Source organism: Mastigoproctus giganteus, chromosome 14, assembly GCF_048544385.1.
Source record: "Mastigoproctus giganteus isolate SK-2022 chromosome 14, ASM4854438v1, whole genome shotgun sequence".
NCBI lineage: Eukaryota > Metazoa > Arthropoda > Arachnida > Uropygi > Thelyphonidae > Mastigoproctus > Mastigoproctus giganteus.
The window spans coordinates 103,473,251-103,496,503 of NC_143588.1; the positions used below are offsets into that span (position 1 = coordinate 103,473,251).

At 36.8% G+C, this 23,253-nt stretch overlaps 1 protein-coding gene across 1 annotated transcript in view; it reads left to right on the plus strand.

The window, feature by feature from the left end:
• The window catches only part of LOC150075463 (glutamate receptor ionotropic, NMDA 3A-like), a 178,925-nt gene extending 155,944 nt beyond the window's left edge, over positions 1–22,981 (plus strand). Inside the window, exons 3-9 of the mRNA XM_090388270.1 lie at positions 378–1,422; positions 4,681–4,814; positions 8,167–8,314; positions 11,195–11,491; positions 18,172–18,291; positions 18,431–18,504; positions 21,655–22,981. Of these exons, the coding sequence (XP_090244396.1) occupies positions 378–1,422; positions 4,681–4,814; positions 8,167–8,314; positions 11,195–11,491; positions 18,172–18,291; positions 18,431–18,504; positions 21,655–22,402 (2,566 nt within the window). The 3' untranslated portion in view covers positions 22,403–22,981. The remainder of the gene's footprint in view (positions 1–377; positions 1,423–4,680; positions 4,815–8,166; positions 8,315–11,194; positions 11,492–18,171; positions 18,292–18,430; positions 18,505–21,654) is intronic.
• The last annotated feature ends 272 nt before the right edge of the window (positions 22,982–23,253 follow it).

Here is a 23,253-nt window from a genome sequence, read left to right on the forward strand (position 1 = left end):
CTTCATCTGCAAAGTTTCAAGTGATAGCAAACGAAACATAGATAGGATTAAAGGGATCCTGTCTTCAGAGATGATTCCAAGTTGTTCGCAACGTAGTTCTTAAGACTAAAAAGGAAATAGCTGCTTCTGTGGCACAATTGAGGTATCATGTTTTAATTTTTGTTCCATCGAAAGAGTCATTGTAAACTGTAAAGATGGAGATCAGATATGGTGGCTTTTCCAAATCCTATTATCCGATTGTTTGTCTAGCGCTGTAAGATTTTTAAATGATGGACAGGGTACGAATGAATAGCCTTACCAAAACCTAAGATACTGCAATAATTTCATAAAACGCTGAACAAAGCATCTGAAATTCTTTCTTTCTTTCTTTCTTTCAGCCTCCTTCTCCCTGTTCTTGAAAAGATGAAGAGGGAAAGCTCCAGCGGGAAGCAAAGACGCGATAAAGATCCGTGGTTGCCGACAGTGTTCGACATCTTTAATCTCGTTCCCGGTGGTGACTCAGGAAGTTCCTGGAAGCTGACAGGCAACATCAGTGGACCATTTGTTTCCATGGAGACGGTTATTTGGCTATCCAAAACCCGGATTGGACCCCCATCTGTTGGTAAGCAACGTTTTCGAGTGGTCGCAGGATACGCACCGCCATTTGTTAAGCCGGCAACCCGAGTGGACAACGGTACTTGCATGATGGGGGTTCCATGTCTGCAGGTGAACACCAGCTCCAAGGAGGATCTGATCCGCATCTTTATCGACTATGCAGCCGGAAGGTCCGAAGGGATCACCTACAACGTCACCTGTTGCGCGGGAATCGCCATCGACCTTCTGAGAACCATGGCACGCGATCTGGTATTCGACTACGATCTCTATCTGGTGGCCGATGGATTGTTTGGCACCAACAGGGGTCCCAGATGGAGCGGTGTAACAGCAGATCTCATCAATGGAGCCGCCCATTTAGCCTTCTCTGCCTTCAGCATGAGCAGCATGAGGTCAAAAGTTATCGACTTCTCCGTCCCCTATTTCCATTCCGGTGTTTCGTGTCTCATTTACTCAGAGGAAAGGGAGGTGCCACTTTCTGCATTCCTTGTACCCTTCAGCGTTCAACTATGGGTGGCTATCTTCGCTAGTCTGAACGTGACTGCGGTATGTGCAGCCATCTACGAGTGGTTCAGTCCTTTTGGCCTCAATCCATGGGGGAGACAACGTACGAAAAATTTCTCCCTGGCTTCTGCCTTGTGGGTCATGTGGTCTCTTCTCTTCAGCCACTTGGTAGCTTTCAAAGCTCCAAAGTCGTGGCCAAACAAGGTGTTAATTAATCTTTGGGGGTGCTTCAGCGTCATTTTTGTCTCAACCTACACTGCCAACATCGCTGCTCATTTTGCAGGACTCTTCTTCCATCTCCAAGTGGATGACTTTCACAATGCTCTTGTAAGTAACCGACATCTCCCTATTTTGTCATCAACCATTAAATACGAACTCTATCTCTTTGGTTCCGGCATTGCATATAACAGTATCAGGATGCAGAATTTTCTGTTGGAGTCCTCCTGTGCAGAAGAATGTAAACGATTTCTGGATCTGATCCAGATTCAATTCAGGTTTAAGTTTATTTATGATCTACATCTACCCATTATGCGAAGTCTGATCAATAAATAAGATTACCTAGATTTAATGAGAAAGAACAAAAGATTTTCAATTAATCAGCATCCGATGGGCCAAGATAATGGACGTACTCCTCGGTGTACCAGTATTTCTAATAGCTTAGTGTAGTTTATATAATTAAAGAGAATATGGTAGTTGTTGATTGCTCTCCATTTCATCTTAATATGGTCCCTAATTTTTCAAAATATTTCATAAATAGATTATTTTTATTATAAAGATTACAGCCATCTTATTTATTGGTCAGACTTTGGACATCATGTTACTTTCATAGGAATTATAAGAAAAAAATTGCCTTCCTAACCATGATAAATCTATAATATAATACTTAAAAGGTTAAAGGACTTGAGTTTTTTTACAAATTTCACGCAACCTTTCATAACGAAGAAATTAATCATCCCAAACCTGTCTCTAACAGCAACCACCAACTGTTAATAAATGGCTGATGGAATTTTTCATACGACCTGTAATGGAACATTTTTCTTCAAAATTTCTGGGTTGTTGAAGAACAAATTCACAACTGGAATTCTCTCACATCCCATAGAGATAAGTGGACTTATTTTCAACTCCAGATTGGTCAAAAAAAATCGTAGTCATGAGAACAAATGATGGTGTTATGGATCCATTAGAGGCCGCAGTTGGAGAAAATGAAGTAATTTGGAATGATTTTTCACATCTTGGAGTTATTAATGAAGACAATAAATCCATGTGGTTATTATATTTAGAATCGCAACATAATGGATATTTAAATGCAGCAAGTGGAGAGGATTTGTTGTTGTTGTTGTTGTTGTTGTCAGGTTTTTAGGAACATCTAAGGCCATGTTGCCCCGTGTATATTGTCAGTAAATTGCGTGTGTTCTGGGGTCAATTTTCTTATTCCTGTCCAAAAAAACTATGCTACCCTTATCTGAGACCGACTAACTGGGCCACATTGTGAAAAGGCCATAAAAATTCCTGATGTCATCGAAGTGACTCAAACAGTATGGGGGAGGACGGTAATTCTACCAAATGCTACTCATGAGGGCAAGTGGACAGTGTCCTGTGATTTATTATCACGTGATTTTGGAAGTTTGGAAACACCAAACGAACACAACTTATTAATGCATATTCGCACTCGCTTTTGGTGCCAATCAATTGATTTTCTTGTTTAAAATATAATGCAAATATATACATGAAAGTCGCCAATAGATTTAGTTTCCATGGCAACGCATTCGGTTCAATGGCACGTTTTCCAAATTAAATTAAACTCGAGTTTCGACATCCACAATTGGCACAGTGCCTCCCTCTAGGTTCAAGATTTGTTAGCACTATCAATTTCGAAAACCCATGCGCGTGCACTGTTAATTGCCCCCTAAATATTTACTGAATATAAACTATAAACCGTTAATTGCCCCCTAAATGTATAATTCTCAATTATACCCATCACAAATTCATCATCAGTCTGGAGACTTCACAACAGTCGTCTGTTAAAACTTAACTTGACATACAAACCACAAGAAATTGAGCTGACATACTCTACTACCCCGCCCTCTTGGTGGCAACACGAAGAAGGTGGGATTCTGTGCATTTAGCAACAGTTGAGGATTTTAAAACAATAGCAAGCATGTATCATCGTGTCATCAGAGTATGAAGTTACCTATTAATCGTCACACGCACGTGCAGTTGCTAGCCAATAGATAATAAACCAATCGCGTCTTGCTGATAGATTGCTCTAGCCAGGATTACGTAGTCTACTCTAAACTTCATCTTTATTGTAATTGAACAAAAGGGACATTGCCAAAAGGTTAATCTGCCACTTGCAATATTTTCGAACGAATGTTTTTAAGCAATGCAGTACCAAGGCAATTCATTGCCCAGGCAGAGTTTGTTCTGCTGTGAGCCATCTGCAAAAAATAAGAAATAAGAAGTATGTCCAAAATAGCAAAGGGAAAATCCAAATGAATCCAAAATAAACTTCCTTCCAAAATTTACTTTCAGCACTGAGGACAAATACAACAATACTCGCATTTTCGCTCCAAGAATGATTTCAACTTTACCATTAAAAAAATAAAATTTAAGAGGACTGTTCAATAAAGAATGATCATAATTTTATTCTCACAACCTACCTTTATTAATCATCCATATTTTGATGGTTCTTTTCAAAGTAGTCTCCATTTGATGAAATTCCCTTACTCCAACATTTCTAACATTCTTCAAAAACAGTGGAAGCTTTTTTGACATGTGTTTGAGAACGGCCTCCAATGTCTTTGCGACTTCTGACGACTGGAAACGTTTTTCTCCCAACTCCTTTAACTTTTGAAATAAAAATAAATCGTAGGCTGCAAGGTCAGGGCTGTAGGGAAGATGAGAAACACATTTGACATTAATGCTGGCTAAGTACCCTGACAGTATGAGCAATGTGAGATCTCGCATTGTCGTGATGCAGCATCCTGCGCGCAGGTGTGGTCGTTTGCGAGGAATCTCATCCCATAAAATGTGCAGTACAGTTCTGTAGTAAGGCCCAGTAACAGTCGTATGATGTGGAACAACATGCTGATAAACCATTCCTTGAATGTTAACTCCTTGTGAATGCAAAGAACAAACTAAGATCTCTCCAAACAAGAGGACTATTACCTTCATATTTACCTTTTATATCATCTTGAAACATAAATGGCTTCCTGCAGAAGCCATTTATGTTTCAAGAACCTTACATCTTAACCCTAAATGCAATTTTTTCTTTCTTTCATTGGATTAATTCGAATATTGGGCTTAGAAATACGACAATGATTGGTAGGTAGCGCGAGGGTAGCTTCGAGCGAAGACACTTATTACTAGTGACATTTAATGGAAAAGTTTTTGGAGTGGAATAGTCCCCTGATCCGACTCCAAATGTATCTGCCAACCAAAATAGAGTGATAATTTTAGAAGCGTGAAGTTGTAACTTTATATAACATGAGACTTCCATGTACATTCAACCATGTAACCTTTAGATGAAGTACTAAACATTGTCTATGTTCATTTGCAAGATGTTCTTCCTTCGTCTCTGTACAGCTGTTAACACAGAGGACGGGTACGGCAAAGGCGAGCGCTGCGGAAGGTTACGTGTATTCGGAAAACCCGGAGTTGTGGCAGAATATACAGAAACATGGAGTTGCCAATCTCGAAGAAGGAATAGAAAAATTAAGGTAAGATTCCAGTAGAGTTTCCAATCTCCTTTAAGATCTTCATGGTAACATAGTAACATAGATACGCCCAACCAAACAGCAATTATAATCTATACGAGAACTGATAATTATTTGGGCAGTGCGTCGTACTTTGTACATTTGTGATAACTATTAAATCGAAAATTAATATGATCTGGTTTTTTGATTATTTTTAATAGTATAGTCGAATTTTTGATCTGATTTTTTGATTATTTTTAATAGTACCCTATAGTCGAATTTTTGTACTGATTTTTTTGATTAATGCGATAGAATATTTTTGTTTGATTTTTTGATTAATGTGATATTTTATCTAATTTTTGATTAAGTGATCGATTTTTTAGATAATTTTTTTCATTAATGTGATCGATAATTTTTTATTATTGTGATTTATGAGTTTTTATTAATGTCAGAGAATTTTTTATGATTTTTGATTAATGTGATAAAAAAAATTTTCTGATTTTTTAATATTGTGATTGAAATTTTTTCTGATTTTTGATTGCCGTCGATATTCATTTGCTTTTTTTTGACAGGATTATTTTATGATTTTTGATTACCGTGATCGATTTCTTGCGATTAATTTTTTACCTGATTTTTGCGACTGAATTCTTTATCTGATTTTTTGATTAATGTTGTCAATTTTTAAGATTTTTTATTAATGTTGTCGATTTTTATGATTTTTGATTCATGTGATAGAACATTTTATCTGATTTTTGTTTAAGTGATCGATTTTTTCGATAATTTTTTTATTGTTGTGATTTATGAGTTTTTATTAATGTCCTAGAATTTTTATGATTTTTGATTAATGTTATTGATTTTTTTAGATTTTTTGATTAATCTGATAAAATTTTTGATTTCATTTTTTAATATTGTCATCGAATTGTTTATGATTTTTGATTGCTGTCGATTTTTATTTGCTTTTTCCGTGACAGGATTTTTTATGAATTTTGATTAACGTGATCGATTTCTTCCGATTAATTTTTACCTGATTTTTGAGGCTAAATTCTTTATCTGATTTTTTGATTAATGTTTCAATTTTTATGATTTTTTATTAATGTTGTCGATTTTTATGATTTTTGATTAATGTGATAGGATATTTTAACTGATTTTTTTTGTTAATGGGGTAGAATATTTTATCTGATTTTTGATTAAGTGATCGATTTTTTCGATAAATTTTTATTGTTGTGTTTATGAGTTTTTATTAAGGTCATAGAATTTTTATGATTTTTGATTAATGTGATAGAATTTTTTTATCTCATTTTTATATTGTCATCGAGTTTTTTTATTGCTGTTGATTTTTATTTGTTGTTTTTTTTGTTACAGAATTTTTTTATGATTTTTGGTTAACGTGATCGATTTTTTCAATAATTTGTTTACCTAATTTTTGCGACTGAATTCTTTATCTGATTTTTTTATTAATGTTGTCGATTTTTATGATTTTTGATTAATTTTTTTTTATTGATGCGATAAAAAAATTTTATCTCATTTTTGATTAATATGATAAGAGTTTCTGATGGTTTTTTTTTCATTATTTGTTGAAAAACCTCGTTTTTAAAATAAATTTTTAAAAGTTCTTAAAATGGGAGGGGAGAGTTGAAAAATTAAATTCATGTTTGCATTTGGCAAAGGGACACAGGATTGTGCACCCAACTGGATACGAGATTACTTTTATCCTTCAAATAATCAATTTATAGTTTACTTCTTCAAATTTTGTTAATTTATTGGTTTTGGTACACTTCTGATCTGTCTCCTCCCATCAGATACTGTGTTATTCTTATTTTAGATCTCATTCTTTCTTTTATCATTTTAATGTTAAAAAGGATATTTATAACTTCTTTTGGAGAGGAAAGCGTTAATCCTTTTAAACATACCTTCTAGCCAATATTCAGCAATCTTCAGCGAGTAGTGCTGTGCAGGCATAAACAGATTATTTTTTCTTTGGCTGAGTTTACGTTATTTTTCGATTTTTAAGAACTAGACTCTTAAAATATGATCCTCTTTGGAGAGAAAGCTGTTTCCGACACTAGCCAATTTCCTCTTTGCCCCACCTCTTATTCGGAGCCTCTGTAACAGAAAAAGTTGCTGTTGAATAATATCGTCAGGAAGGACTTTTCTCTTAAGAAATAAATTCCTTTATAACACTGTTGTATTCTTATTATACACCCACGCTACCTTCCCGAACGTTGGGACACCACCGATTACATAATCCATTGGGCTTTCGCGAATAAATCAATGACTGAGACCAGTACATAAGGAAGGTGTATGAGCTCTCAAAGTTAGTCGCTTTTCTCATGGAACGCACAGCTGAGCTTACTGATTTCGAGAGAAAAAGGTATTGTTGGATGACCCATTGGTTTCTCGATTGATGAAATTGCTGACAAGCCTATATCATCCAAAGTCGACAGTGATGTTATCATGAAATCGAAGCATGACGGTACCACCACCATTCAGCCCAGCAACGAGTACGTGAAGACCACGAGCGATAACTCCAAGTGATCACCCTTTGATCACTTGAAGTTATCACTCAGAAAGACAATTTCTGCAAATTTAAGCCATCAACAAGGACTGAGATCAGTACGAACTCGTTATGTACAGAGCTCCATAGCCTCGATTTTCATGAAAGAGCGCTGGTGCATTTGGTCCAAAGGATAGTAGAAATCGATTCTATGTAGTGACGAATCTCGCTAGTTATCACATGGTCGAGTATGGATGGTGAACGTCAGTACCGCAATTTATCTGTCCACAACAAAATTCCAATTAGGCGGAATCACACTAATGGACTTCTTCTCGTGGTTAGTACTCGAATCATTATTTGTAATGCCAAAACCTTTAATGCCTGGTCGTACCTGCACTCTTGCAGTGCTATGAAAATGAGCTCCGCCATGTTCCATCCCACACAAGAGGAAGCGTTAAACTACATGCGAGAAAACGAAGTCCAAACACCCTTCAGACCTGGCCAGAGTCCAGAACTGAATAAGATCGAACATATTTGAGATGAACTATAAATGTTGCTGTAATCTAGACCCACAAAAACAAGATGGACGAATTCCCTCAGATAACTTTGCATTTCGTCTCAGGGCGGACACTCATGGTGGTAACCAGGTCTGATCACTGCTACACTAACCTACGATAAGACGATATCGTTAGCAAAATAACACGCAGAAAGTTTCAAAGCAATGTAGAAGAGTAACTATACCACAAAATTATGGCATTACATTTGGCGCGACCCTCGTATATAAAATATGTCATTTTTTTACAGTCCAAATACATGACATCCCTCTAGATTAAATTATTTATATGTAATTTTCAAGAAATAATGGATTTATTTTTCTTATAGGAGAAAAGAACTTGATGTTCTTATAGGCGACACTGCAGTTCTGGATTATTTTCGTGGCAACGATCCTGGTTGTAGTCTACATCTCTTAGGTGATCCTATTTTTGATGATTCTTACGCCATAGGAATGCAAAAAGGTTTCCCTTTAAAGGTAAATACTATTCAGAAAACGCATTACTTTTTGAATGAGTGACTGAAAATTAGATTTAATGCAGCTGGTGGTCACCTGACCACAGCGTAACTACGATATCGGCCAACAGGTGGTGCTCTGTTTCCTCTTACCTCCCAAAAACACCTTTCTGGCTCGCTTCTCTAATTGTCTATAAGTTTCGCTAGGTGGTGCTTCGGCTTTTCTCTTATGAATGTATTCATGACGGTTATGAATGTACTTCTGTCAGCTGCCACATGGTATCGTGGCTATTGCATTTCAGCTTAGTAAAAGCTCGCAGGATTTATGTCCTAACACCAAGATAATGATTAATGTTGTGGCCAACTCCATCATACACTATTATTATCACATTGTCTTCTATTGGACATAGAAAACGTGTGTAGATGGTTACAAAGGTGCATGTTGCAAGGCAATCGTTGTTATATAAGATGTATGAGCCTTTCATAATAAGTAAGCTACTAGCTGAGTAAATGGCTCTGTTAGTATCAATGATTCACGATTTTTGCTCAATCAATCATTCCAGTGGGCGTGCCAAAGTATCTCAAAAGCAGTCAATTATTAACTTTCCGATTTCCTGACTTCTGAAGAGTAAAAAAATTGAAAATATTCATTCTTTTTACTGTTCTGATAATTATCAGCTCATAAAGTAATAAAATATATACGTTTAGACACTTAGAAGTAAAAAAATTGGATATTTTCTATTATACTGACATGTTGGGCGCCATCTAGGAAACATTCGAGGTACTAAACATAATATGATAATATACGTTCTTATGTTGATAAATATATAAAAAATCATCGGTGGATACAACAAAAATAAAACTGCAAAAGTAAAGGCAGGAATTGTATTGGCAGCTTTGTATTAATTAAAATACGCATAAAAAAGCTTACATTAATTAAATATTAGTGGATTGAAGCTCATTATTTTATATCGGATTAACGCCTTTTTTTCTTGCGCTTCTAAATCAGTTAGCATCTCTCAGTTGCAGAGGACGTAATCCTATTTGGTACTGTTGCACAATCTTGCAGCTTGTCATCTTGAAGAAGAAATCCAATTAGATCTCACACCAGTTGCTTTTCGCAGACAGAACGAGTTAGATCTAATCATCCTTTCTTAAATGAATAAATAGAGGGTTTTTTTTTTTATTTTCTTTTTTAACATTCCACTGTTGCTCCGATTAACTCAGAAAATAGTATTTTCTTTCGTTTTTTTTATTAAAATTGCTTTTATTTTATTGTTATAAAAATCAAATCACATTAAGTGCAAATCAAACGATTTGCACGTAATTTCTACGAAGATAAAAATGAAATACAGTAATTTTAAGTATTTTACATGTTGAGCGCCATCTAGGAAACGTCCCAAGTACTAATATGACGTAATTAATGAGATTTGTTTATTAATTTTGTTCGGCTGCCAGCCATGTTTGTATTTAAAAGTAAAATATTTTATGCTTGTTTTTTTATAAACATTAACACAACAAATAAAATTATTATTATTATTATTATTATTTGAATTATTTATTTATGAATCATTTTAATTTATATTTTAAACGGCACCATGTACCTTGACTTGCTTACGCCTAATGAGTTAATAAATTTAAATAAATAAATAAAATTAATTTCAATACTTTATTCTCTGTACATATTTTATTATTATAATTTCAATAAAATAAAATTCATTTTAATAATAAAATGAAGTAAAAATGAAGTACTGTATAAGTGATATATATCAAGGGATATTTAAATGTTTAGCGCCATCTAGGGGAAATGTCCAAGCTACTAAAAATATTACGTAATTAATATTGATTTGTTTATCAACATAAACAGAATCATACCTTTCTAGCACAGTTGAAAATTCTAAAAAATATTTTGGTTTTTAAAAATAAAAACACGAAAACAATAAATAAAATTATTACTTTTGTTTTTAAATTATTTATTTATGGATTTTAATTTATATTTTTAACAGCACTATGCACCTTGTCTTGCTTAGGCCTAAAGCGATAATAAATAAATAAAATTAATTTCAAAACTTTATTCTCTGTACATATTTTATTGTAATAATTTTTAATTCCCTTACCTTTGCTAAATTCTAAAATAACGTAGCTATCTTTCAAAGGAAATAAAAATTTTATTCCGCCATAAAATCTAAATTCTGAATACGTCTTTCGTCTGCCCAGGCAATGGGCAGACGAAATCACAAACCTGGCAGTTTGCCAAAACTGCTGTCGGCTGATTTTGAGTGTCCCTATCTATCAGAGGATTCTTTTTATCAATTTTTTCTCCATCAAATCTTAAAAATAATATCGTTATCGACTTAGTAAATTCTTCCTATCTCTTTCTCTCTGTCTACCACATGTGTTTTAATCCGCCTCTAGCCAAATGAGGTCTTGCTTATCGTCCGAGCAGCCCCGTCTTGAAGCATTTCCTTAACGCCAGACGTCGGTAATTATATCAGGGTGATTAATATTTCTGCATAATTTACAAATATTAACCTAACTCGCAATGTTTCACCCCCCACGTGCGAACTACAGCGCACTTAATGGGAAATCTAGATACTAAGTGCGCGTTTAATTGTTAACCATCAGCGCCACTCTTCGGCTATTTATAGTTGTAGAAGTAACTTTATTTATTCACCAGCTAATTAAGGGAAAATTCAGCCATTAACAAGGGACAAATGGAAAGAAAATTCAAATAGATTTACATAATTCAAAGGAGTATTTAGGGTAGTTTTAAAAGCCGAAATAAATGTGTTTAATGTAGAATTTACAAATTGTTGGATTATGGTGGTACTTTGGTCAATTATTATTACGTATGTAAACACTTCGGGTGGTAATTTAAATAATATATTTGTTGTTTCCTTAGGACGCCATATCCCACCTTATCCTCAAGTATAATTCATACGGGTATCTGGAACAGCTGAAGAAAAAATGGTATGGAAGGACTCCATGTTTTAACGATTCTGTACATAGACTCAATAAGCCTAAACCTCTTAGTATAGAGGCCGTGGCTGGTGTATTTATCATGCTAGTAGTTGGGTTGTTTGTTGGTATTGTGATCCTGTTCGTGGAGCATATGGTGTTCAAATATACCCTTCCTGTTCTCAGAAACAAACCCAAAGATTGCATCTGGAAAAGTCCCAATCTCATGTTTTTTAGTCAGGTAAGTTTATTTACCCTTTTATAACAGAACCAATCATTAATTAAAACACATCTTTAAAAAGTAGTAGCAGCAGTAGTGCACTGCTCGACCAAATTAATAGAACAAAAATTTTTAATGAATATTTTATTGTGAACAGTATCGCAGAAAACACTGTTCACAATAAAATTGGAATCCCGTATTAGCCAACAGATTCTGGACGTTATTTCATCTGGTGACAATGAGGAATGCGGTACCATCACTCCAACATCAGAGAAAGGAACACTGTGGAGGTGGTGTTCTCGTGTGGGGCGAAACAATCAACGGCCTCACCCCTCTGAATGTTTTTGATAGGGTACGGTAACTGCGCAGAGGTATCGAGAACAGATCCTCGGACTCTATGTGAAACTTTTTAGGGATGCAGTTGGCCCACCATTATCTTTTTTATTCACTACAACGGCACTGCACATAGAGCTCAAGTGGTGGAGGAATATCTTGGAACTGAAGATATCCAACAATTGCCGTGGACAGCACCAGACTTAAATCCGATCAAACATGTGTGGGACACCCTTGGGCGTCGCATTGCACACCTTCAGCCAACTCCTTGGTCATTTGATGAGGTAAGGTGTGCACTGGTGGAAGAATGAGATTGGTTGCCACAAAATCTTGTAGACACCCTTATATCGAGCATGGTTTATAGCTGTCAGGTCTGTTTAGCAGTTGAAGGGAATCATGTGCCATACGAATGTCATGTAACCATATATTTGAGCATCTTGTATCGGCTTCTGTAATATGACCTTTTTGTTAATTCTTATAGAACCTCCATAAATGTCCCTTATACCTATCTGAAGTTTCTCGCTGTCTCCTCATTTCATCGTTATTCGATGGGGCGCCCAAACCAAATTTTGTGCCTCTTCACTGCAAGCTCTTTTTTCATCGATGAAAGAAGAGCGTCATCATTCGATGAAGCTCTTCTTCATCGCAAGCTTCTTTTCTTCTTTTCCTTGGTCGGATTACTGTTTCAAAACTTCTGATGTCAACGTTTGCTCAGATCGTGTCAGTGAAATTATTCTTGCAGGAATGGAATCCTTTATCCCACACTCCACTTTAAAATCTCGTCCTTTATCTAAACCTTGGTTTTCCAATAAATGTGCTAAGGCTGTTCAAGAGAAGAATGCTGCATATCGTAGTTGGCTTGTTTCTAATTCTTCAGTTTCATTTTCTGCCTACACCGAAGCTCGCAACAATTGTAAAGCAGTTATTAATCAGTCCAAACTAGATTTTGAACAGGCTAAGAGTAGAAAACTTGCTTCTTGCCCTAATGGTAGCCGAACATTCTGGTCTCTTGCCAAAGCTATTGGCTGCAACTTTTGCCCATCTCTGCTCCCACCTCTGTCCAAACCAGATGGTTTTATTGCCACTTCAGCCAAGGATAAAGCTGACCTGCTAGCATCCCATTTTTCTTCCAACTCCTGTATTAATGATCTTGGTAAAACACCTCCCACCATTCCCAACACGCTCCATTCAATGCCTCCTGTGGCCTTCCGTCAAAAGGATGTCAGAAGGATTTTGATGAATCTTGATGCTAAGAAAGCTTCAGGTCCCGATGGTATTTCTCCACTTGTTCTCAAAACTTGTGCTCCTGAACTTACTCCTATTCTTTGCCGCCTTTGTTCACTTTCTTATTCCAAAGGTGTTTTTTCTTCTGCTTGGAACTTTGCTCATATGCAGCCAGTTCCTAAAAAGGGTGACAAATCCCTCCCATCCAATTATCATCCCATTGCAATTACTTCTACTCTTTCTAAAGTAATGGAGAAATCAATTAACCGTCAACTCTTAAACTACCTAGAAACCTTCCATCTGATCAACGATCGCCAGTATGGATTCCGTCAGTGTCGATCCACTGGTGATATTCTGGCTTATGTTACCCATTTATGGACTAATTCAATGGAAAGGTTTGGTGAAACACAAGTAGTTGCTCTTGACATCTCAAAGGCTTTTGATTGTGTTTGGCATAAAGGTCTCCTAAACAAGTTTCCATCTTATGGTTTGCCAACTGTTTTTAGTAATTGGTTATCCAGTTTTCTCTCTGATCGCTCACTGAGGGTGATGGTAGATGGCTCTCAGTCTTCTAACTTCTCCACTAATGCCAGTGTCCCCCAAGGTTCAGTTCTTTCCCCCACTTTTTTCCTCTTGTATATTAATGACCTTCTTCCATTGACTGGAAATCCTATCCATAGTTTTGCCGATGATAGCACATTGCATTCAACTTTCCATTTTGAGAAACCTTGTCCTGCTCAATCAGCTTCAACTTCTCGAAAATCTGCTACCAATTCCTTAAATGCCGATCTTCACGTAATTCTCCAGTGGGGCAAAGACAACTTAGTTGATTTCAACCCTTCTAAAACTCAGTCTTGTCTTATATCTCGCAAAAAGGATTCTTCTGCTGCTGTGCTTATCTTTAGTGACACTCCGATTTCTAGGCAAAATGATATATCTCTTTTGGGGATTACCCTGACTTCTAATCTCTCTTGGCACAAGCACATTACAAATATTGCTTCCTCTGCATCTAAAAAACTTGGTTTTCTCTTTCGCTCTCGGCGTTACTTTTCTCCCAAACAGCTGCTCACTCTGTATAAATCGCAAATCCGCCCTGCCATGGAATATTGTTCCCACATCTGGGGTGGTGCCCCCAAAACCTCTCTCAGGCTTCTTGATTCCATTCAGAAGAGGGCAGTTAGGTTAATTAATGATTCATCTCTAACAGAGTCTCTCCAATTTCATGTCTCATAGACGTACTGTTTCTGTTGCATGCCTCTTCTACAGATACTTCCATGGGCACTGTTCTTCTGAATTGGCTTCTATAATTCCCGCTCTTTCTTTCAAAACAGTCCGAGCACTGTCCAACTTCCAACTCACAGAACCAACTTTTCATCTTCCTCGTTTATTCATTCAACTGCCGTTTTCTGGAACAACCTTCCTTCATACGTATTTCCTGAAAATTACAGTCTACAGAAGTTCAAGTCCAATGTCAACAAATATCTTCTTTCGTCTTCTCAACTTCCAACCCAAGCACGGTACTAAGTACTACAGGTACTTAGTACCGTGCACCTCTCGTGTTTGGGGTTTACATAAAAAAAAAAAAAAAAAAAGCTACACCATGCTTCCTACGTGTTCTGTTAATTTTGTCGAGCAGTGTAGTACAGAAATCCTACTTGAGAAAGATTAGATTTAAAATTGTCCGCAAGTAGTATAATCTTTTCTTATAATTTTTTCTCGCATTTCAATTTCCATTTCTTAAAAATACAAATTAAGATTACTTCGCAAAATATTTGGCATTCAGCTAAATCTCCTAATTCAAGGAGATTGAAGAAAGACCGAAAGTTTGACGCGACCTGGTGCAGGAAGTGTCGTTGCACTAAGGCCCTGTGCTCGTGAGGGGAAAAAAGAATATGAGGCGTTGTTGTGGTCCTGGTGTGTAGAACAGTGGTTATAATCACCATCCTCCCCACGTGAAAAGGTGGAAAAGGTTTTGGTTCGAATCGCGTCAATGACGCGAGAAACTTTTATGGTCCAATTTTCACACGATGGCTAAGTTAGTTTGTCTCAGGTGAGGACAGCAGAGTTGGAATCCTGTTATTTTTTTGGTTTTTTTTTTTCCAGAAAAACAAGCAAACTGACCAGAGGACAAATGCAATTTATCAACATAATGTTCTTTAGGTTAACGTAACGCTTTTTGGGGAAATAAAGAAACGTTTAAGGAGAGTTAAATACATTCCCAACTTCGACATGATATGCCAGTGGAAATTGAGTATTTATATTGATCTAATTCAGCCATCCAGGGTCTCCAACGTTATTGAATATTATCGTGAGACCAGAAATACATCCAGATCACTCCATAAAAAGATGTCAGACGGAAATAAATTTGTCTTCGGAGTGTGTAAAGGAGAAAAGAAAAATCAGAAAAAAAACATTTTTATCAAACGCACAGAGTTGTTCCCTTTAAGTCAGCCCTACAGCCAAAAATCAATGTTCAGAAGCAATCGTGGATGAAGTGCTCTGGTTGAAGTAGAAGACATTTTATCAGACCACCCGATAGGGAAGCACGTGACTGTAATGGCAAACTTCTGTTGATTATACCATGATACAAGTTGTTTTTTTTCCTTCTTCCTTCTCTCCACTATTCGTTGCTTTTCTGGGAATTGAGAGTGGCTTCCACCGAGGGCCATCTACCAATTATCGATAATGCAAATTGAAATTTGTACGGCCTTCGTCATTTCTAAACATGGACATTAAGCTTTTCGCAACCACCTTGAGTAGCAGACGCCATCTGTTAAAGGGAGCAGAAGTGAGTGAAGACGGGTGACATCTCAAGTGGCTAATGATCATCACTTCCGAAAACAATTAAACAAGGGCTCGGGCCATTAGTGACTCGGATATTTGGATACTTAGAAGAGAATGCGCCCCTGCAGCACTTCGACTTTCATATCTGAAGTGCTTTCCAGCAAATCTCGTTAATGAAAATGAAACAGTTTTCAAAATGAACCAGAACTCTCTCTCTCTCTCTTTCTCTGTTTTTGTCTATCTCATTTTTGCTCTGTCTGTCTTATTCTCTCTATTTTTTTGTCTGCCGATCTTATCCTCTCTCTCTCTCTCATTCGCTATCTGTCTCTCTCTTCCATTCTCTATCTGTCTCTTTCTCTATTTTTATTTTTCTGTCTATCTCAGAGACACAAAAATGAGATTTTTTTTCTCTCTGATTATATCTCTTGTTTTTCTCTCTCTATTTTATTTTTTTGTCTCTGATTTTTTTTCTTTATCTTTGTATGTCTATCTTATTCTTTATCTTTCTCTCTGTCTTCCTCTTTTGCTCTCTCCTGCTGTCTCTTTCTCTCCCTTCCTCCCCCTCCTGTTTTCTCTCTCCTCTCTGTTTGTCTCATTTTATTTTTTCATTTTTGTCAGTCTATCTCATTCTCTGTCGCTCTCTCTCTCTCTCTCTGTCATTCAGTCTTTTTTTTTTGTCTCTGTCTGATTATCACTTTACTTTTTTTTCTATCTCGATCTCTCTCTTTTACTGTTTTGCTCTCTCTCTTTCTCCTGTTTCTTTTTATCTCTCTTCCTGTTTCTTTCATTCTCCTCTGTTTTTGTCTCTCTGTCTATCTCATTTTCTTTCTTTATTTTTGTCTGTCTATACTCGTCCTCTCACTCTCTCTCTCTCTCTCTCTCATGTTTCTTTCTCTCTGTTTTCATTTGTCTCATTTTCTCTCTATTTTTATCTGAATCTCTCTCAATCTCTCTCTCTCTCTCTCTCTCTCTCTCTCTCTCTCTCTCTCTCTCTCTTTCACTGCGTTTTTGTCACTGTCTGATTTTCCCTTTAGTTTTTTTTTCTATCTTAATCTCTCTCTTTTCCTGTTTCTTTCATTCTTCTCTGTTTTTGTCTCTCTCTCTCTCTCTCTCTTTGTTTTATTTTCTTTCTTTATTTTTGTCCGTCTATCGCATCCTTTCTCTCTCTTTGTGTTTCTTTCTAGTGTTTCTTCTTCGTTTGCCTCATTTTCTATTTTATGTCATTCTCTCTCTCTCTCTCTCTCTCTCTCTCTCTCTCTCTCTCTCTCTCTCTCTCTCTCTCTCTCTCTCTCTCCTATTTATTTCTCTCTTTTTTCCTGTTTATTTCTCTCTCTTTCTCCTGTTTCTTTCACTCTTCTCTGTTTTCTCTCTCTCTCTCTCTCTCTCTCTCTCTCTCTCTCTCTCTCTCTCTCTCTCCCTATTTATTTCTCTCTCTTTCTCCTGTTTATTTCACTCTCCTCTCTGTCTCATATTCTTTCTTTATTTTCGTCAGCCCACTGTCATATTCCTTTCTGTCTCTCTCTCTGTTTTCATCCGCCTCATTTTCTCTTTATTTTTATGTGAATATCTCATTGTGTATTTCTCTGTCTCTCTGTTTTTCTAATTATGTCTCTCTCTCTCTCTCTTTTTTTTTTATCTCTCCGTCTTTCTCTTTACGCTTTTTCTTCTCTCTCTCTCTCTCTCTCTCTCTCTCTCCCTCTCTCTCTGTCCCCTGTTTATTTCTCTCTTTTTATTTCACTCTCCTCTCTGTCTCATATTCTTTCTTTATTTTCGTCAGTACACTCTCTCTACCTCTCACTCTCTCATATTCCTTTCTGTCTCTCTGTTTTCATCCACCTCATTTTCTCTCTATTTTTATCTGAATATCTCATTCTGCATTTCTCTGTCTCTTTGTTTTTCTATTTATGCTCTCTCTCTTTTTTTTTATCTCTCTCTGTCTTTCGCTTTACGCTTCTTCTTCTTCTCTCTCTCTGCAAAAAAGAAAAATCTGTTCAGGTTTAAGTATTAGCGCCTAGGCATTTTCACTTCAATAAAGAAACAAAACAGCCTTTCTTTCAGATTAAGTAAAGTGCAACGTGCTTGTCACCAGCTTCCACTTAATTTAAGGGTCTATTCCAAATCACAAGATTGCCTGAATGAACTGCAATAAATCAATGCTCTCTCTCTTTCTCTTTCTCTCTTCATTCGTCATACCGATAATTCAAATATGCGACACATCCCCATTCAAAACATAAAATCATTTCAACAAACAACCCCTGACGGTCATTTCCCTCCCCCTCCTTCCTCTCCCCCTATGAATAATGCACTTTCCAAACTATCTTCGAAGAGGATTTGTCTCAGTCGTGTCTTGTCTCTTGCAGAAGCTGTACAGATTCATCAATACCGTGGAGCTGGTTTCTCCTCATCATTCAGCCAAAGAGATCGTATCAAACTTGAGGGAGGGACAGATTTTCAGCCTTTTCCAGAAGAGTGTCAAAAGAGTTAGTAGGCGTTCCTTACCCTCTTTAAAAACAACCTTAAAAAAAAAAAAATCAATCCTCATAACTCCTTATTCATTCCTAAAATACTGAGTGTTGTCCATAATATTTTCTAATTTGTAATTTCTTTGAATTTAAATAGAAAGCTAAAGAAGAAGCTAGAAGAAGAAAAAGCAAGTCACAGTTTTTTGAAATGATCCAAGAAATTAGAAAAGTGTAAGTTTGTATTTTATTACGCATTTTAAAAATAAAAGCAAACAGTAAAAACGAAAAATTTAAAACATTCCTGTTACTCCCATCATTTTCATTCTTATGATTAAATTAACAGTAGTTTGAAATTTTAACGCTGGATGCTTGTGGCGCTGCTATCGTCCCACTTCACTAAAGTCGAAATTTTTGTAAAAATGTAAATAAATAATTAATCTTCGTGGTAAAGTTGGATCTTATATATATGAGGGAAAAAGTCCAAATTTTATCAATAATGGCTCGATCGTGTGACATTCACAAGGTTTGGGTTGGAGTTGCCAACCCAAACCTTGTGAATTTCTTAGTTTGCGCTGCCAACAAGACAGCGCAAACTAAGAAATATCAGCAGACGATATCTATAAACAGTATCTTCTAAGGCCAGTTTGTCGAATTCATCATGAGTTGGGTTGCAGTTGTTGAGCTGCCAACAAGACTACATAGCCTAAGAAAATATCAACAGACGATTTCTATAAACTGTGTTTTAAGGCCAGTTTATCGGACTTATCATGAGTTGGCTTGCTGTCAACAAGCTGTCAACAAGTTTTAACTTGTTTGTCGAACCCATCATGAACTGGGTTAGAGTTCTTTGGGGTACCAACAAGACAGCTTAGAACTAAAAAATATCAGCAGACGATATCTATAAACTGTGTTCTAAGGCCAGTTTTTTGTACTCATCATGAGTTCGGGTGGAGTTCGTTGGACTGCTTAAGCTAAGAAATATGAGCAGACGATATCGATAAACTGCGAGTTTTAAAACCACTTTGTCCAACTCATCATCAGTTGGGTTGGAGTTCTTTAGGCTGCCGACAAGACAGCTTAGGTTAAGAAATATCAGCAGGCGATATGTGTGAAGTGTGTGTTATAAGGCCAGTTTGTCGAACTCATCATATCTATAAACAGCGTGTTCTAAGGCCAGTTTGGCGAACTCATCATGAGTTGGGTTGGAGTTGAGTTGCCAACAAGATTACATAGGATAAGAAAATATCAACAGACGATATCTATAAACTGTGTTTTAAGGCCAGTTTATCGGACTTATCATTAGTTGAGTTGCAGTTGTTGAGCTGCCAACAAGACAGATTAGGCTGAGAAATATCATCAGACGATATCTATAAACTGTGTGTTACAAGGCCAGTTTGTCGAACTCATCAGGCGTTTGGTTGCAGTTGTTGAACTGCCAAAAGAGCTAAGCTAAGCAGGGTTAAACAAATATCAACAGACCATATCTATAAACTGTGTATTCTAAGGCCAATTTGTCGGATTCATCATGATTTCGGTTGGAGTTCTTCCGGCTGCCAACAAGACAGCTTAGGCTAAGAAAATATCACTAGACGACATCTCTAAACTGTGTGTTATAAGGCGAGTTGTTGAACTCATCATGAGATGAGTTACAGTTGTTGAGCTGCCAACAAGACAGCTTAGGTTAAGAAATGTCAGCAGACGATATCTATTGACTGTGTGTTCTAAGGCCAGTTTGTCGAAATTACCATCAGTTGGGTTGGAGTTGTTGAGCTGCCAACAACGCAGCTTAGGCTAAGAAATATCAGCAGACGATGTCTGTAAACTATGTGTTCTAAGGTCAGTTTATCGGATTCATCATGAGTTGGGCTGCAGTTGTTGAGCTACCAACAAGACAAATTAGGCTAAGAAATATCAGTGCAGAACATCAGTACGGTCTGATGCTTCTAAATTTTATGCATTCTTCTCTGAGAACATTTAATACGAAGCAGGTGATTTCTAAGATTGGAAAAATGTGAATTATTGGGCTCACATATGGTGAGTATGGGCTTGGCACACCCAGGGTCCTGAGCTGGATATCATCATTCTTTTCTTTCTTGATTATTCCTTTCTACTTCTCTCTCTCTCTCTCTCTCTCTCTCTCTCTCTCTCTCTCTCTCTCTCTCTCTCTCTCTCAGGGTAACTCAGGCTTCCTTGCACCATATGGCTAATAATAATAATAATACATCTAAAGGAAATCTTCTCCAAAACTGCATCCCAGATATCAAAGAGATACTAAAGGAAGAACATAAAGTAAAAGATTTTCAAAGGAAGGACATAGTGACAAGGATTGAACTAATAACACCAACTCCAAATTATATATATTATTATTATATATATTATTATTATATATATATATTATTATATATATATATTATTATATATCTATAATATAATAAGAATGAGAAAGTTTTTATATCCACCTCAATACGCTCGTTCTGTCTCTTCAAGATTGATGACATCTCTAGATCATGATTCGTGGATTGTGCACTGGGTAGTGTTCAAGTAACCCCAAAAATAGAAATAAGAAGTCTTTACCAAATTTCTGGATGGGTGGATTTATCTCCCAATCCACTCCTCTGCGCATGTTCTTCAGTAAACTGTGAGTTTACATCCAAACATACGCTGCCCCACCAAATTTCATGAACAACCATACTGTTTGCTATTTCACAGCTGAGCTGCGCGATTTAAGACTAAACCAAGCTGCATCACATAGCAACTGCGCAGTTGCTCATCCGCCTTATAGCCCTGACCTTGCACCCTGCGCCTTTTTTTTTTATTTCCAAAGTTGAAAGAGCTACGAAAGAAAGTTTCCAGTTGTCAGAAGAAGTTGTAAAGACATCGGAGGCGATTCTCAAACGCATATGAAAACATGGCCTCCAGTATAATTTTGAAGAACGGAAAAAACATTGGAGTAGGTGCATTTCATTGAATGGGGACTTTTCGAAAAGTGCCATCAAAATATGGTTGATTAATAAAGCCCGCTATCCTTGAATTGTACACCAATGGAAAGATGTGCTTCGGCATGTCGATTCACTATATGGTCTACCAGTCTGACAGTCATGCCTGGGAGTGGCAGATGCCCAGAGAAAGCTACCTGTCGGACTGTATCGTCCCAACAGCATTTTTTGCATTTTAATAAATAAATAAATATAAAAATTGTTTGTTTTTAAATAAATATACAATAATTATTTTAATCAGGAACTAATTTTTTTTAATAAAAGTGATCTTTATTAAATATTTATTAAATGATTATGAAATCGTAGCATGTTGAGTAATATTATTTAATATAAATATAATCTTGATCATGTTTTCATTAATGGAATGATATTTGTCATCCACCAGAGTGCGCCAGCAGCAGGAAAGAAGAATAGCAGCTCTAGATGATTCTCAAGCAGAACTGGGGTTACATAGCATCTCCTCTGAGCCTAGATCCCCTGACGATAAACAACTGCTACTCGCTAGCTATCATAATCCCTCAAGATCTCGAGACCTTGTGAATAATTCCAGCCGTGGCGGTGGAGGTCTACTAGGCCAACAAGGACTACGACTTCGAGGAAGACCCTACAGCAAATGGGACCCACCAATTATGGATAAGCGACGAGGACACTTTGGTACAAGAATTCCTGAATTTGACCTCGAAGCAGGTTCGGAGTCTTCATCATCACCAACTGTGAGTTCTATGGAGGTGTTCATGTACCAGAGACCAGGTGTTATGAGTGCTAGCATGGACGATCTTCGCTGTTTAAACAACTGCCGTGACAAACCTTCTAATAACAAAGACTCCAAAAGACGCGTGTCATCCCTCGATGATATGACCTTGATGAAACGTAAATATGCACTAAGGTCGGAGAGCAAGAAAGGGACTTACTCCAATACTTCCATCTACGAACGTCAGACTCTTGGTGTTCAGCAACTTAGCAAAGAAATTGACGAATTACGGTTGTACTCAATGACCAAAGAAGAAATAATTCGCTTATGGCAAGCGTCTGAGAGGGTTCTGCTCAATCGACTACGGGACACGCTTAGAGAGAAGAGGGCTTTAGAAGAAAAGCTAGCTTTTATACAAAAAACCCTTGTAAAGCCTCCTTGAGCGAGAAGTTACTAAGTAGATTTTCAACGTGTTCAATAACCAAGACACTGCCTTGATCAGGCATCTTTTGCCTTAGATACTGGCCACCGAATCTCACGCGGAGATCAAATACGTGCAATGGAGGGGTTGCCAAGGTACCTTTCGACACAGGTGTTTGCTAGTTAAAAGTAGAACAATGACCCTATTGCCGAAAAATACCATATTTTATCCGGGGCCATTCATCTCCGAACTTTGTTATGCAATGGGATTGCCAATGAATTGTGAACACACACCATGCTCACAAATTACTTTTTCCTAACTTCCGCCGATATCCACCAGGTGCCGCTAAAAACACATTTTACTTCATTTGAACTTGGGTAAGGATGGACCCATCCTCGTAAAGCATTTAGATACTGGAAAAGACAGATGATGTTGCCGAGTTGAATGACAGATTGTCCTCTACTAAATCAGAATGGCTTTTCTTGTTTGAATTTATAAATACAGTTGACATATTTTTATGTGATTTGGGCAAAGTCATGCGCTAGAAGACTACTAGCCCGTGAAATCTTAATGTTAGGGTGTGTGATATTATACAATTCTATAGACCGTGTTTTTAAAATCCCTTCTGATATTCTATTCCATTTTTTTTTTAATTTTTCTGTTTTTAATTCCACATTTATTTTCACGTATTTGTCCCAGAAGTATTAGAAATTTAATTTTCAGTTTATGATAGATTTATTTCCGGTAGATGGCAGCACTTATCTTAGTGATATTATTCACCCTAGTTACCAGCGCTTGTTAAAGCTGGTATATGTATTAAAAATCGTCCTATTTCTCTTTTCTTTTTTTTTTCTCTTAATTTTTTTAGAGCT